At 40.9% G+C, this 15,268-nt stretch overlaps 1 protein-coding gene across 27 annotated transcripts in view; it reads left to right on the top strand.

Annotated features, from left to right (window-relative positions):
• The window catches only part of KMT2C (lysine methyltransferase 2C), a 356,354-nt gene that overhangs the window by 229,024 nt on the left and 112,062 nt on the right, over positions 1–15,268 (top strand). For 24 of the 27 annotated variants that reach the window (XM_043509677.1, XM_043509671.1, XM_043509676.1 and 21 more), the window contains one exon: positions 2,782–3,524. In XM_043509677.1, coding sequence (XP_043365612.1) covers positions 2,782–3,524 — 743 coding nt within the window. The remainder of the gene's footprint in view (positions 1–2,781; positions 3,525–15,268) is intronic. The other 3 variants (XM_043509665.1, XM_043509675.1, XM_043509678.1) reach the window with 1 other exon arrangement.

The following is a 15,268-nucleotide window of genomic DNA, read 5'->3' on the forward strand; positions in this document are numbered from 1 at the left end:
CCGGAGGTCTATAGCACACCCCAAGCACTATCGTAGGAGAGGCTTTACTAGTTTTCTTCCCCAATGTAATTTTTGCCCAGACGGACTCTGTCTTATCCATTGCATCGCTTCTTATTTCTTTACATTCTACCTCATCATTGATATACAATGCTACTCCACCCCCTTTACCTTTGTTTCTGTCTTTCCTAAACAGCACATACCCTTCAATACCTGTAGTCCAGTCATGACTACTATTCCACCATGTTTCTGTTATCCCTATAATATCTGGTTTCACTTCCTGCACCAGTAGCTCTAGTTCCTCCATTTTGTTACCTAGACTCCTCGCATTGGTGTACAAACATCTTAATTTTTGCTGTTTGGCCTCGCTCACATTTTGTACCCTATTAGGCACAGTCATTCTACAGCCAGTATAACCTATTAGACTAGTATCCACACCGCCCTCGCTCCTTATATACATTCTCCTACCCATGGCTGTATCCTTTCTTACTTCATCTTCTTCCCTCTCAATGCTAAAATCTGGCGTGGAGATTTTCTGGACATCTCCCATCCATCTCCCCCCAATTCCTAGTTTAAAGCTCTCTTTATCAGTTGTGTCAGCCTCGATCCTAGAAGTCTATTTCCTTCCCTACTCAGATGAAGTCCATCCCGAGAGAACTGACCTCTGTCCGTGAATGCCTCCCAGTGGCCATACATCCCAAAGCCCTCCTTATAGCACCACTGCCTAAGCCATCTGTTGATAGTCATAATCTTGTCATACCTCTGTTGCCCTTCTCTAGGAACAGGAAGGATCCCGCTAAAGATCACCTGAGCCTCAATTTCCTTAAGTGTCTTCCCCAGCCTAGCATAGTCTCCCTTGATACTTTCCAGCGAGAATCTGGCTGTATCATTTGTTCCCACATGAAGGATAATTAGGGGATTCTTTCCCGCTCCCTTGAGGATCCTTTTCAACCTCAGGTCTACATCCCGTATCTTAGCACCCGGAAGACAGCACACCCTTCTATTCTCAGGATCAGCTCTAGTTACAGGCCTGTCTATTCTTCTCAATAAAGAGTCCCCGATCACATAGACCTGCCTTTTCCTGGTGACAGTGCTATTCTCCAGTCTCTCCCCTGTTCCCTCTGGCTGCAAGTTCTTTCCATTCCTATTTTCCCTTACAATCCTCTTCAACCCATCCTGTATCCTCCTGGGGCTCATATTTGGTGTAGTCTCCCTTGACTCTTCCCCTTTTTCTATAGGGCTAGCCTCTCTTCTCTTCTTCCTTACCCTTCCACCTTCAGCGACTACCTGCTGAGCCCCTTCTTCATTTTCCAACTCTGCAAACCTGTTCCTAAGCTCTATTTCTCCTTCACTAGCCCGTCTTTTTCTCTGCCTGGTTCTTTGAGTCACATGTTTCCACTGACCACTTTCCTCATCCAGTCTCCCCTCAAAATTCCCCAGCCCTGCTTCCATCTGCGAGTCTGAGCTTTTCCCTTCAGATACCTCATATCTTTGCTCCATCATCTGCTCAAACCCCTTCCTAAACTCAACCAGACTTTCCACCTGCATCTCCAAACCTCGGATCTTTTCCTCCATCAGCTCTATCAGACGGCATTTTGAGTTTTGTGGATTAGATACATAAAACATTTGGTATGGTTTGATGACATGAAATATCATATTAAACATTTTACTGTAATCCTGATAGCATTTCTGATGTCAGAACCGCTATCTGGCAGCATGGTAACATGTTCTGGGCGAATAATGGCATTCCAGCTAAGGGGAAAGGATTTAGAATGCCCTCCCCTTCAGTGTGCAGGAGCCAGTGGGTTTCTGCTGCACCACTCAGACCAGCTAATCACCTAGAATACTCCCCCTTCCCAGCTACTTCCTCCCAAATCCAGGAGGGAAGATGAGCTTCCATGAGGAGGGGGTAGGGGAAGATGGAGGTAGACCCCTAAAGAAGCTACACAGCCCTGTTTTCCCAGTTTATTGGGGGCTTAGAAAGGATAATATATGGCTATTGTATGGTGTTAACTTTTTTATATCACTTCTCTTTTTCCCTTAACATAATTGATTGGTAGTAATAGCAATTTAATGTATTTATTCATATTTGTAATGTGTCCATCACTAAAGCATTTAGTTATAATACATAGATTTAAATTTACATTTGCAGCCTTTCAGGAGAAATAGTCCACTTCCCATCATCTCACATACTAATATTTATTATTTTAAAGTATCTTGTCTATGGGATTAGGTAGTTTGATCCAGGAGCACATTGCTGCACCTATTCCTCTAGAATCTCAAGACTTGGTCAAACCTGATCTCTGGGTGGGAGCAAGTTTCACAGTGAAAAATCTTCCACGACGGCTTGTCTACACTAGAAAGGATTTGGGAGCATAGCTCATAACAGCAAATGAGGTTTTTTTGTCAGTATAGTTCATGCCAGGTCATGAAATGAAATAAGCTACACCAGCAAAAGGACTCTGTTTGCCAATTATAGATACAGTATAATTGTATCTACCCAAGGCTTTTGCTTGGCATACTTAAGTCTGTTGATGTGTGATTTTTTTTCACACCCGTAACAGACGTAGCCATGTGGTTAAAACTGTGTCATCCAGACCTAAGAACAATATGTTTGCTTGCGCCTTCATATTTAAACCTAGATTACATCTGCAGTATTGTTCCTCTAGAAGATAAATGTATGTTTTAATGATGAAATATCTCCCACTTTTCATTTTTAAAATATAAACCTTTTTTTACTATTGATGCTTTCGTATGAATCTCTAACTCTATGCTCTCGCTTAGTTACAGACATATCACAGGATGAAAAGACTGTTGAACTGGAAGAAGGAGTTTCTGATCAATTTGATACAACTAAAATGGAAACCTCTCCTAAAAGGACACCAGCATCTGATGACAGTCAAACTAAGCACATGATAGAAGTGACAGAAAGCATTCAAGCTGTAATACAGCCGGAGTCAAACAAACAAGCAGAAGACCAACAACTGTCACGAGATGCTGAGGTATCAGAAGTATACACAGATGAATCTCAGCCTCCCCTTTCAGCACCTGAGGCCACAATTACACCACCAGAAACTTTAGGGTCTGTGAATAAAGAGGAGACTTCTTTTAAGATAGAAGAACAATTGGAGACAGTAAGAGCTCAAGAAGATATAGGAAAGAAAGAAACCCATGAAAGCTCTGAAACATCAACTTTTCTGTTGAAAGTGGAAACCACTCCTGAAAATGAAAGTTGTGCAAACAACAGTTCACTATTAGGAGACAAACCTATAAAGTCACCGACTGAGACATATTCTTCATTTTCATCATCAGTTGATATAAACAAAAGAAGTGTGTGTTCCTCACCAGTAGTTTCATTAGACTTGCATTCTGCACATGACATGCTGCACACTCAGACTCCACCACGGAGTTCCTCTGCTGGAAATGTTCTCCCAACAACTTGTATATCTGTCACTCCAAAAATTGGCATGGGAAAGCCAGCTATCACCAAACGAAAGTTTTCTCCTGGGAGACCCAGATCAAGACAGGTAAGCATATTGTTTTAGTATTGAAGCTGGTAGACAAATCATTTTTAACTTTCAATATACTGTGTTTTTGAAAGAAGAATCAAATTTGGATTTATGAAAAACAATTTGATCTATCCTGGAAAATGTACTTTGTGTTTATCCAGCAGTATAAATTGGGCATATAGTTTATTGTTAACAATCCATTATTTTAAACACATTTGCTTTGAAAAATGCTGGGTAACTACAGGTTGAATAATTGAAGATAAGAAGTGGTGAAGTTCTCTAATGGGAAATTTCTTACTTTTGGATTATCCTTTGAGCACTAGAGCAAACTAGAAATCTTATATGATCCTCAAATGCAATATTCAAGATACATCCCAGAAGTGATATTATCCATAATGTCATAGTTTTTGTTGTGTAAGCTTATTTCTCACTCTTTCATATCAATCTGCGTATATTTCCATCTTGATTAGTATATTGTATTTGTAGGCAGGATGTGGTAAAACTTTTTCACCTACCTTCACAGATGAACCTGCAGCAAGCTCACTGTCCTTGTGCTGGGAGATTTTTCCTGGGCAGAAATTCGTGATTATGGCAAATGTTCTGATTTTGTTACGTTGGTAGATATCTATTAGGAACTATCTGGTACAAGTCATTGCAATTGTGATTTGGGTTAGATTTGATCATAGTCCTCTAGAGTAAGTAGCTTACAGCATCATCTATAAAACACACTAAAGATATAGTTTGAAAACAAATCGTTTACACATCTTGCTCATTTATTTTGCCATTGCAAATTCTTCATAAGAAATATTGTACTGTGGCTAGTAAAATTAGTACTTCATTAGTCAAGATCACAAAATTTCATTTTATGCTTTTGATCATCATAGGATCATAATTTTGTTTTTTGTAAAGGAAAGAATTGTAAAATCTATATGATGCTTTCCATATTACTCATTTAGGCAAGGTCTACACTACATACTTACTTTGGTATAACTACATTACTCAGGAGTTTGAAAAATCCATACACCTCTAAGTGACGTAGTTATACTGACCGTAACCCTCCATGTAGACAGTTCTATCTCAGCAGGAGAGCTTCTCCTTTCATCTTAGAGTGTCTTCACCAGGAGCACTACAGTGTTGCAGCTGTATCGGCGCAGCAGCGCCAATGCAAGTTTGTAGTGTAGAAGTGTCCTTATTTAAGACTATTCACAAGCTCAAAGCAAAGCTTGATATTTTTTAAGAGGTGAGAAACAGTGTTCTCCAAGGATTAAGAATCCAAGACTAATTTAATCCTCTACAGTAAATGCAGCAAATTGCATACAAGATCATTCAACCAGCTGGGGTTTGGTGCATTTCTCAGTGGCTTTCACTGTATGTAAACATGGTGAAATTGGCTGGAAATATGCAGTAAATCAGAAATTTGCAGCTAATCTACTAGAAGAAACTGTACTTGCCCCTGCTCTAATATCTCCTTATAGTATTTAAATGAACATTGTCACGTATTTTAGAATGTTATGACATTGTTTCTATACTTAAATGTCTTGAAAATAAAATGCATTTTCCTATTAAAGTTTACTTAGTTTGTAATACAGATTTTTTTCTAGTGTAGTTTAAAATGACCTTAAAATGCTTTTGTGTGTGTGTGATGGGGAGAGAGCATGCCAAAGGGTGGTAACCTCTTTATTTTGGACATCAGCAAACTAAATGTTACTTATGCTACTGCCCCCATGACTTGTGAGAACTCAGCCACAGTTCTGATGGTAATGTTTGTTAATTAACAGCTGCTGGAGAGCCTGTAAGAGGGGAGCACAAAGGACAGATTTGGATAAATGGCCATATTTTAATGGGTGAAATGGCTTTCTGTGAATTCTTCTAAAATCACATTAAAAGTTTCTTATTTCTTTCCAACTTTAATTCAGTAATAATATACATCAGTGGTGAAGGAAAATAATTGAACATTTAAAAAAAAAAAGTCAACAAAAAGCACTAAGTTATGTTGCACATACTGCACACTTCCTCTACTATTGACATGAACATCTTGATATATACAGTGCGTGTAATATAGCCAAGTTACAATTGCTGTGGGAACCATAACATTGAATTTTATGGCTAGAGCAAACAAAATCCCAGTCATAATGTTGTCATAACATAATTTTAGCATTTAATTTCCATGTTAATTTTAAAAAGAAAAGAGTTACCAGTTCATTTCTTTGAAATATGCAACTTGAGGCACTTCATGATTTCGGGATGTATTAATATTCTGAGGAGTGGTCATAATGGATCAAATATTCAAATAAACACATTTAGTTAATGTTTTAATGTCTTGCAGTTGAAATAATACATGTATGGTTATTTGAGTATGCAGAAACATGGATTTATCTGGATAACCATTTCCAGTGGTTAAATGGCTCCCATTTAAATTGTTAAGACAAATACAATACACTGATTACATAGCACACAACTCATTCAGAGTTTGTTTATTTCTCAATTTTTTACTCTGCCCAAGTTGGGGAAAAATAATTTTCCATGTGAGGACTAAAGGCTGATCTAAGGTTTATTGAAGTCAGTGAAAAGACTCCCATTGACTTCAGTGGACTTTGAATCATGCCATTAATATGCTAAGTTGGAACTTGGATCATTCCAGTAGCAATTTCATTGTAAGAAAAGCATCTGCAAAGGTTTTGGTCCAAATCCTAAACTCCTCAGTTGTTATTCATTTGTTTTTCAGTCCTAACTCTGTCAAACTTCCATTGAAGTTGGTGGAAATTTGCCTGAGGAAGGACTGAACAAAAAGTAAGAGAGAATCTAAGGATATTTGATTAAAGTATTAATTTAAAGTAAACCTGGCTTTTCTCTCGTTTATTATACTAGTTTTTGTTATAACTGAATCATCTTATATTTTTGTGCTCTTAACTGATTGTTTCTTAATTTTGTTCCTATTATCTTGTTACAGATTTGACTTGAGTGTGTTAATTAAGAAACCTATATATCTGTAGAGGATAATTATCTTTTGAGAAAAGGAATTTGCTTTTCTGTAATTGATGTTTTCTAAAGATTGTTTCACCATTGGAATCGCACTTCTACTTCTCAGAGATTAGAGATTCTGCATTTATTCTTTTATACTCTTCGATTATTGTAGGTCATTATATACTGAGGCATGTACTATATGTACATATATGTATGAAATTCCCAGAGACAATGCAGTAATTCTTTCCAATGAGGGTTCTCAATTTTACAGTATTAACTTCCTAGTCTGCTCCTTTGCTAAGGGACTGAGATCTTTTGAATGTGGGTCTGTAGAGGATACTAGCTTTAGAAAAGTCCAGTTACTGGTAAACAATTTCCCTTTTGAGTAATGTATAATCAAACAGAAAAATCCCAGCTGGGTAAGTCGTGTGTTAAACTTTGTACTGATTGGTAGCATCCAGAATTGCATTGATACAATTTGCCTTGAGTCGATGTTGTTATAAAAATCTTGTACTTGTGGCAAATCAGCAATTGTTGATGAGAATAATTAACCTCCTGTGAAGATATTTCATTAGTACCTGAGAACACACACAGTATTTTTATCCTCTGGTGTTTTATTATACTCTTTTAAAAAATTGGATATTAAATATAGAGGTCTATTTTTTTTTCTTTCAAACTGGGATGAATATCTGAGATATTCTGAACTGAGATTCCACCTTACCCTAGGGAGGTGGTTGAATCTCCATCCTTAGAGGTTTTTAAGGCCCGGCTTGACAAAGCCCTGGCTGGGATGATTTAGTGGGTGTTGGTCCTGCTTTGAGCAGGGGATTGGACTAGATGACCTCCTGAGGTCTCTTCCAACCCTAATAATCTATGATTCTATGAATATAAATATCTACTTTTCTAATTTTTAGTAGATGAGACATTCACACTATCTTCTTTCTCTGCCGTCAAGTACTACATTTGTTTTTGGAAGTTGATTCACATATTACAGAATGACAGGAGCAACTCCATAGTTACAATTGTAACTAGTTTTTCTGTTTTCATAATCCTCATTTGGATACAATTCCTTTCCTAATTTCAGAGAAACAAAAGTATTCTGTATATAATTTCACAAATTGTGTTCTGCCAAAGGAGAATTATTGTGGCGAAGTTTGAGGGTAATTGTACAAGGTGTTCATTGGAAATTAATTTGAAAAATTATATATATATGTGCTAATGTCCACAGACGTGTTACAATGAACACGTAAACCTGTTTGCAGTGTGGGAGCAGAACCAGACCTGTCAGTCACTGGCAGCAGGAGAATGCCCTGCTCTTTGAAGCTCCTGCCAGTTTTTCTGCCTCCCTGGTGGCTCAGCCAGGTCTCCCTGCTGCAGAACATTTGAGGGAAATTCAAGACCTTATATCAAATGGCTCACTAACAATTTGGCTTAATAATGTGTCCATCTAATACCCAGTCGTGTCCATGGGGCTGCATTTGCCTTGTGAGGAGCTGTCCCCTCAACTCTATATCCCCTCTGAGGCATTTGCAATGTCTGGTGTCCCTGCAGGCTTCTGGGAGAGAGCTGGACTGAGAAAGCCAGAGGCAAGCGGAAGGGTCTGTGCCTCCTGCTTCACCCCTTAGTGAGTGTTTCTTTGGGGAATTTGACTGGCTCTGTAGGGTGAGTGCAGTTTCCCTCATAACCCAGTCTGATTGGAGGCTCTTCCCCTCTCCTCTGAACAAGAAAGAAACCAGGCAGGATTGGAGATATTGGCTCTGCTGGGCAAGATGCAGCCCAGGCTGGGGGAAATTGCCTTGGGTCCTTCCCACAGTAGGAAAGGGGGCAGAAAGGATTGCAGAAGAACCGTCTCTGGGGCAAGCAGTCACAGCTCCATAATGGTAGTGAAGCCAGAAGAAAGATCAACCCTGAGCCTCCGTAGTCCACACCGGCAGCCATGCTTCTGTGTGCAGAGCTCAGCCACACCCCGCAGATGGAGAGCATGGGATACATCGGTCTCTGTCAACCCCAGAGAGTCCAGCAAAGGGCCTTCCCCTGCTTCTAACACAGATCTATCCATGTGGATCTCATGCAATAAAGAGGGGTAATTGCAAATCCATTCTTGAGACCTAGAAGGACCTGTGTAGGGAAGGCGAGCCTCAATGAGGACAAGGGGATTGGTAGCCACTCGAAATGGCCACTCATCTGCTTCAGAGGGGAAGTGAAACTGGGCTCAAATTCCTAAAGTTGAAATAAATGAATAATAAAATCAGTGCTGTTTCCCTAGATCACCTTCGTGGAATGCAGTAGGGTTGGATAATCCCCTGCGCCAGGTTTCCCTTCTCACCTCCGTGGAGTGCATTAGGGTGGATAATCTCCAGCGCTGTGTTCCCTGGCTCACCTTCATGAGTGGAGCCTGGCAGATCTATACAGAAAAGACAAAGCAATAGACATGCTTATTCTTCTAGGCATGCATATGTACACCACACCTCTTCCCCCACCCTGCTGCACACACACAATGGGAATCCTTTAATGCAGAGAGGCCAGCAGTCCAAATCATAGTTAGACAATCAAATATTTTAAAATATCCCCCAAAACAAACAACAAGTAAAACATTAGAGGATAGACTCCGTGAGGAAAGAGTGTTCTGAGTATTGGAAACTATGCTTAGGAGGTCTACAGCTGCCCTCGACCTGCTATAGCTATGTTTTCCTTCTGTGTATCCTGGGATTTCCTGAAAGTCTGCAAAAATATCAGGCTGTCATCACCAGCTGCCTGTGTAGGTCATCATGCCCTAATGTCAAGGTTAATGTTCTTAGCTTTTGTTGCAGGGTGTCCTGACTTGCAACCACCTCCACCTCCTCCACCCGCAGATGGCTATGGAGTGATGAGAGGTTCACAGGCCCCAATGTGGGAGAACAGGCAGGCAGTAAGGGGCCTGTGGTCCACCATTTCTTTCTTTACTGGGAAGCTGGCAGTCTATAGACTCTTTGAGGAACAAAGAGAACTCCCCATAGTTCTTCAGAGATACCCAGCTGTTCGAGGGAATTTAGAAGTTTCACAGTAGTTGATACACTCACTAGAGTGGTTGAGGAAATTTTAAGTTCTGCAGGAGAAAAGATGCCAGTGGAACATCTGCTTCATGGAGCTTTTAAGCTCTGTACTAGCAGAACTGGTAACTGAGTGACATTCTGACCCCATTGAAGTCAGTGGATTTTTTGCTAGTGACTCCATCAGGGCTAGGATTTCACCTTAAGATACCTACTGTTCATAAGATATGGTGGATTAGGCTCTCAGCATATCTCCTTCCTACTTCCATCTGTACTCATGTATGTGGCTTCAGTGTATTTTATTTGTTCATATATTTAATGTATTTATGTCAATTTATAACCACACTAAAACAGAACACTGTTTCAAAGTTCCAGATACTTGTTTGGCATATACGCAAATAGATAAGCTGCCTCAATTGTTCTCCGTTACAAAGGAGAACAATTTTTCTAAAAGAGATTTTTTGCCTACAAGTGAGGTCTTCAGTTTACATGTGAATGTGCAAGATAATAAGATATTTCTATATTCTTTTCTAACTTTTGCAAGAGAAACTTAAAATAGTATTGGGAAGAAACAGAAACAGCACTTAACAATTTTTAAAAGGAAATTCTCAAGCTAAGCTTTGTAAGTGTAACCTTACCTTATCAATTTCTTCAGAAAGAAAATTTACTAGAACATTTATACTAAATGAAAGCCTAAGAATGCATAATTAAGGTTCCAGAAATAACCATAATTCTGCCTACCTGGTCCACAACTGTGAACAATTAATCCTTTTAACACCGAAACCACCATATAGCAAATTGACCATAAGATTTCTGTGTTTCCTAGATAAACCCATCATTGCATGCTGAATACAGATTGACAAATCTGCCCCCCGCTTATTATATATGGGCTACCCAGACACTCTTCCAAGTACAATGCCCACTTCTGGACAGAGAGAAATGTTCACGTGTACTCTCTTATATGGCATATACATTCCGGAAAAAAATCCTTCAGTATCTCAGACACATCATTCACTGAGCTGCCCATTCTACCTCATCCTCCCTCCATAGTAGATAGTGTTTGTAATACCCTGCAGTATTTTCCTTATTTGCCTAGGCTCTAATCCAGCAAAGCACTTAAACATATGATTTAACTTGTTAATGTTGAGGTCAGTGGGTCTACTCATGCTTAAAGTTAAGCACATGCTTAAATTGGGGCCTAAATGCTTTGTTTCTGGAGTGGAGTCTTAGTAATGTGTCACAAACACCACATTGTAAGAGAAGTATGATATATCTTGCACCCTTGTTCTAAAAATACTAAAAACCGACATCCGAGATTAGTTAGTATAATAAACATTCAAATAATTAATTGATGGGTGCCATTTAAATGTACATTTATGGCAATAATACTGTTGCTGTTTGGGCCAAAAAGGGGCTAGCCAACTGGGACCTTTCTGGGTTGTTTCCATTAGTAGGAGAAAATAATGATAGAATCGAATATTTCTTGGGTGCAGTCCTGTTTGTTTATAAAGTATGTACATAAAGTCCTGTTTTTCTGAACCCAGTAGGAATGAAAACACACACTCAGAGAAACACTTCCATCCACATAAACAATTCAGGGCTAAATTTTCTCTGGAAGTGTGTGGCTTGGATGATACTGGGGATATTCTTTACCAAAAAAAAAAAATCTCCTGACAATATGATAGGGATCATTAGTCATTATCTATGAAACATAATCCTCATATGAAATCAGTGTATACATACCATTACAGGGTATCCTGTATTTTAACACTAATAGATGAGCCTGTTAGAGAAGCTTGTAAAAAGTATGTAGCATAGAAAACTGAATATTTGTGTGGGGTTTTTTTTTAATGTTAATACTAGTATTATAAATTTTTACTGCAAAGTACTCTGTGTAGTTAAAATTAAGATATTGAAATAACTGCTCTGGTTATCTAAGTAGCTAGGCACAGTAATTTATGGGTGCTTTCAGGTTGGTGTGTTTTTGCTGGTTTGTTTTTTGTTTTAATTTAATTAAATTTTTAACTACAAAGTAATCTCACAACCGATTTTGCATTCTACTCAATCAGGCAAACATTGAGTAGAATCAATCTATGGTCTATCTCACATTTCTAATAGATATTGTACTTCGTAAGGTATTTTTAGTGATTTGTCAGTGATTTTATAATGTGATAACTAAGCTCTGCAAGAATCATAGAGTTTAAGGCCAAAAGAGACCACCAAGTCATCTAGTCTGACTTCCTGAAAACCACAGGCTACCACCAACACCCTACACTAAACTCAACAATCCAAATTAGACCAAAGTGTTACAGCCAACATGAGACTAAACTATTATGTGCCACAGGCAGAGAACAGGAGGGACTAAGATGGTCAAAATGCCCAGGATCCGTGCAATGGCAGGGAATTGATTAAGTGAGATGTACCCAATTAATCCTGGCAAGTGACCCATACTCCATGCTGCAGAGGAAACGCAAATCTCCCTGCAAGGTCACTGCCAATCTCACTTGGGGGAAAATTCCTTCCTGATCCCATATATGGTGCTTAGTTAGATTCTGAGCATGTGAACAGCAACCAGACAACTAAGCACATGAGAGACCGAGAATGCTTGGTGCCACCTCAGGGCACTGGACCACCCTGTCAATTTCCCATCTTCAACTGTTGCCATCTCTGAGGCTTTTTAGGAAGGAGACTAAAAAAACCCCAGAATATATTTGGGGGATCCCTTCCTGATCCCTAAAGGTGATCATCTGAAGCCCTAAAGCATCAGCATTAGGAACACAAGATTTAAACTGGAAGGGAACCCCCCCCCCCGGGTTGCTGAGTCCTGCCACCACATCACAAGCAACCCTGTCATACAGTCCCACTCATAAATTTGTCCAGATCTCTCTCAAAACTAATTAAGTTTTGTTCCCACAACTCCTGTTGGGAGACTGTCCAGAACCTCACTCCTCTGATGGATAGAAACCTTCCTCTAGTTTCCAGCCGTAATTTGTTCATGGTCAGTTTATATCCATTTGTTCTTGTGCCAACATTGTACTTTAGTTTAAATAGCTCTTCATCCTCCCTGGTGTTCCTCACCCCCCCCCCCCCCCGCAGCCCCCACATGTATTTATAAAGAGCAGTTATATCCCTTCTCAGCCTTCATTTTGCTAAGCTAAACAAGCCAACTCTTTCAGTCTTCTCTCATATGAGAGGTTCTCCATTCCCATGATCGTCCTCGTAGTTCTTTTCTGTACCTGCTCCAGTTTGAATTAATCTTTCTTGAACATGGGTGACCAGAATTATACACAGCATTTCAAATGGGGTCTTATCAGTGCTTTGTACAATGGCATTAATATTCTTGTTCTCTACTGGAAATGCCTTGCCTGATGCATCCTAGGATCACATTTGCTTTTTTCGCAACCGCATCACACTGGTGGCTCATCGTTATCCTGTGATCGACCCACACACCCAGGTGTCTCTCCTCCTCTGTTGCTTCCATCTGATGAGCCCCCAGCTTGTAGCAGAAATTCTTCTTATTAGACCCTACATGCATGATCTTACACTTTGTACTATTGAATTTAATTCCGTTTATATTATTCCAGTCTTCAAGGTCATTCAGATCTTCCTGTATAATATTTCAATCCTCTTCTGTATTGACCAAGTCTCCCAACTTTTTATCATCAGCAGATTTCATTAGCACACACCTATTTTTTATACCAATGACATTAATAAAAATACTGAATAAGATAATGCCTTATCTATTTTGCAATTCTTGTACTAATCCCCAATTTAACTAATAATTTTCTGTGTGGTACCGTGTCAAATGCTTTACTAAAGTTCAAGTATATTAGTCTTCTGCACTTCCTTATCTAAAAAAGTCAGTTATTTTCTCAAAGAAGGAAATCAGGTTAGTCTAATACAGGGGTGGGCAAACTTTTTTGGCTGAGGGCTACATCTGGGTGGGGAAATTGTATGCAGGGCTGGGGCAGGGGTTGGGGTGCGGGAGGGAGTACAGGGTGTGGGAGGGGGTGCAGTGTGCAGGAACGGGCTCAGGGCAAGGGATTGGGGCAGAGGAAGGGTGTGGGGTGTATGAGGGGGCTCAGGGAAGGAGGTTGGGGTGCAGGAGGGGTGTGGAGTGCCGGAGTGGGCTCAGGGCAGGGGTGCAGGAAGGTGCGCTCTGTGGGAGGGAGCTCAGAGCAGAGGGTTGGGGTGCAGGAGGGGTGTGGCAGGGGGTTGGGGTGCACGGGGGTGCAGCAGGGGGTTGGGGTGCACGGGGGTGCGGCAGGGGCTCAGGGCAGGGGGTTGGGGTGGCAGAGGACTCAGGGCAGGGGGTTGGAGTGCAAGAGGAATGTGGAGTGCAGCAGGGGGCTCAGGGCAGGGGGTTGGGGTGCAGGAGGAGTGCAAGGTGCAGGCAGAGGGCTTAGGGCAGGGAGTTGGGGGGCAGGAGGGGTTCAGGCTCCAGCCCAGTGCCGCTTACCTAAAGCGGCTCCAGTGTGGCAGCAACGCACACTGGGGCCAGGGCAGGCTCCTTATCTGCCTTCCCTGGCCCCATGCTGCGCAACTCTGGGAAGCGGCCGGAACCACATCCCTAAGCAGCTCATGCGGGGGGGGGGGGGTGCATAGGGCTCCACGTGCTGCCCTTGCCACGCCTCCAGGTACCTCCCCTGAAGCTCCCATTGGCCGCGGGGGTCAATGAGAGCTGCGGGGGGCGGTGGCTGGAGGCAAGGGCAACACACACAGCCCTCTGACCCCCCTACCCCCGTGGGCCCCAGGGACATGGTGCCAGCCGCTTCTGAGAGTGGCACAGGGCCTGCGGCACCTTGGAGGCAATCCCAGAGGCCGGATCCAAAGCCCTGATGGGCCAGATCCGGCCCGCGCGCCGTAGTTTGCCCACACCTAGTCTAATACGATCTGCCTTTCGTAAACACGTGTAGCATTATATCCCCTTTTCCATTTACCTCCATTAATTTAATTATTCTTTCCTTCACAATTTATTCCAAAATCTTATATCCCACTGAAGTTAGACTAACGGGTCTGTAATTGCCCCAAATACTTTATTTTCCCTTTCTTAAATATAGGTACAACGTTAGCTATTTTTCAGTCTTACAGTAGTACTGCTGAATAGAAAGATTTGTTAAAGTCCTTGCTACCGGACTATAAATCTCATGTTCCAGTTCTTTCAGTATTCTGGGATGGAAATCATCTGATCCCCTAATCTGAGCACATTAAGAGCTTTGAGTTTTCTACCACTTCAGATGTGGTAATTTCTATTTCTATGCACTCATGTCCATCAACCATCCTGATTTCTTGTCAATGTTCCATATTGAAAACCGAGGGAAAGTATTCATTTAGTTTTTGGGTCATACCTAGATTATCTATAAACTCTTCCTCATTCACCCTGCATAGTGGCTCATCCTCATTCTTCCTTACTCTCATTTTATTTATATAAGTAAAAACATTTCTTAATTTCTTTCACATAAGATAATTCTGTTTGACTTTTAGCAAGTCTCACTTTATTCCTACATTTTCTTATCTTCAAGATGTAGCTTTCTTTGCTGATCAGTCTGTTTTTCCATTCCCTTTAGGTTCTCTGCTTTCTGTGAACAGCCTTTGAGGTGGCTATTCATTTGGAGCCATTCCCTTCATTTTTTCCCCCTTTCTTGGGATGCAAATTGCGATAGTTTTCGTATAGTTGATTTCAAGAAATTCCAAGCCTCCTCCACATTTAAGACGTGCGCTGTTCAGTCCAATGACTTCTTTAACTAGTTCCTTTAATTTCCGAAACCA

The sequence above is a fragment of the Dermochelys coriacea genome, chromosome 2 (genome assembly GCF_009764565.3).
Source record: "Dermochelys coriacea isolate rDerCor1 chromosome 2, rDerCor1.pri.v4, whole genome shotgun sequence".
NCBI classification, from domain to species: domain Eukaryota; kingdom Metazoa; phylum Chordata; order Testudines; family Dermochelyidae; genus Dermochelys; species Dermochelys coriacea.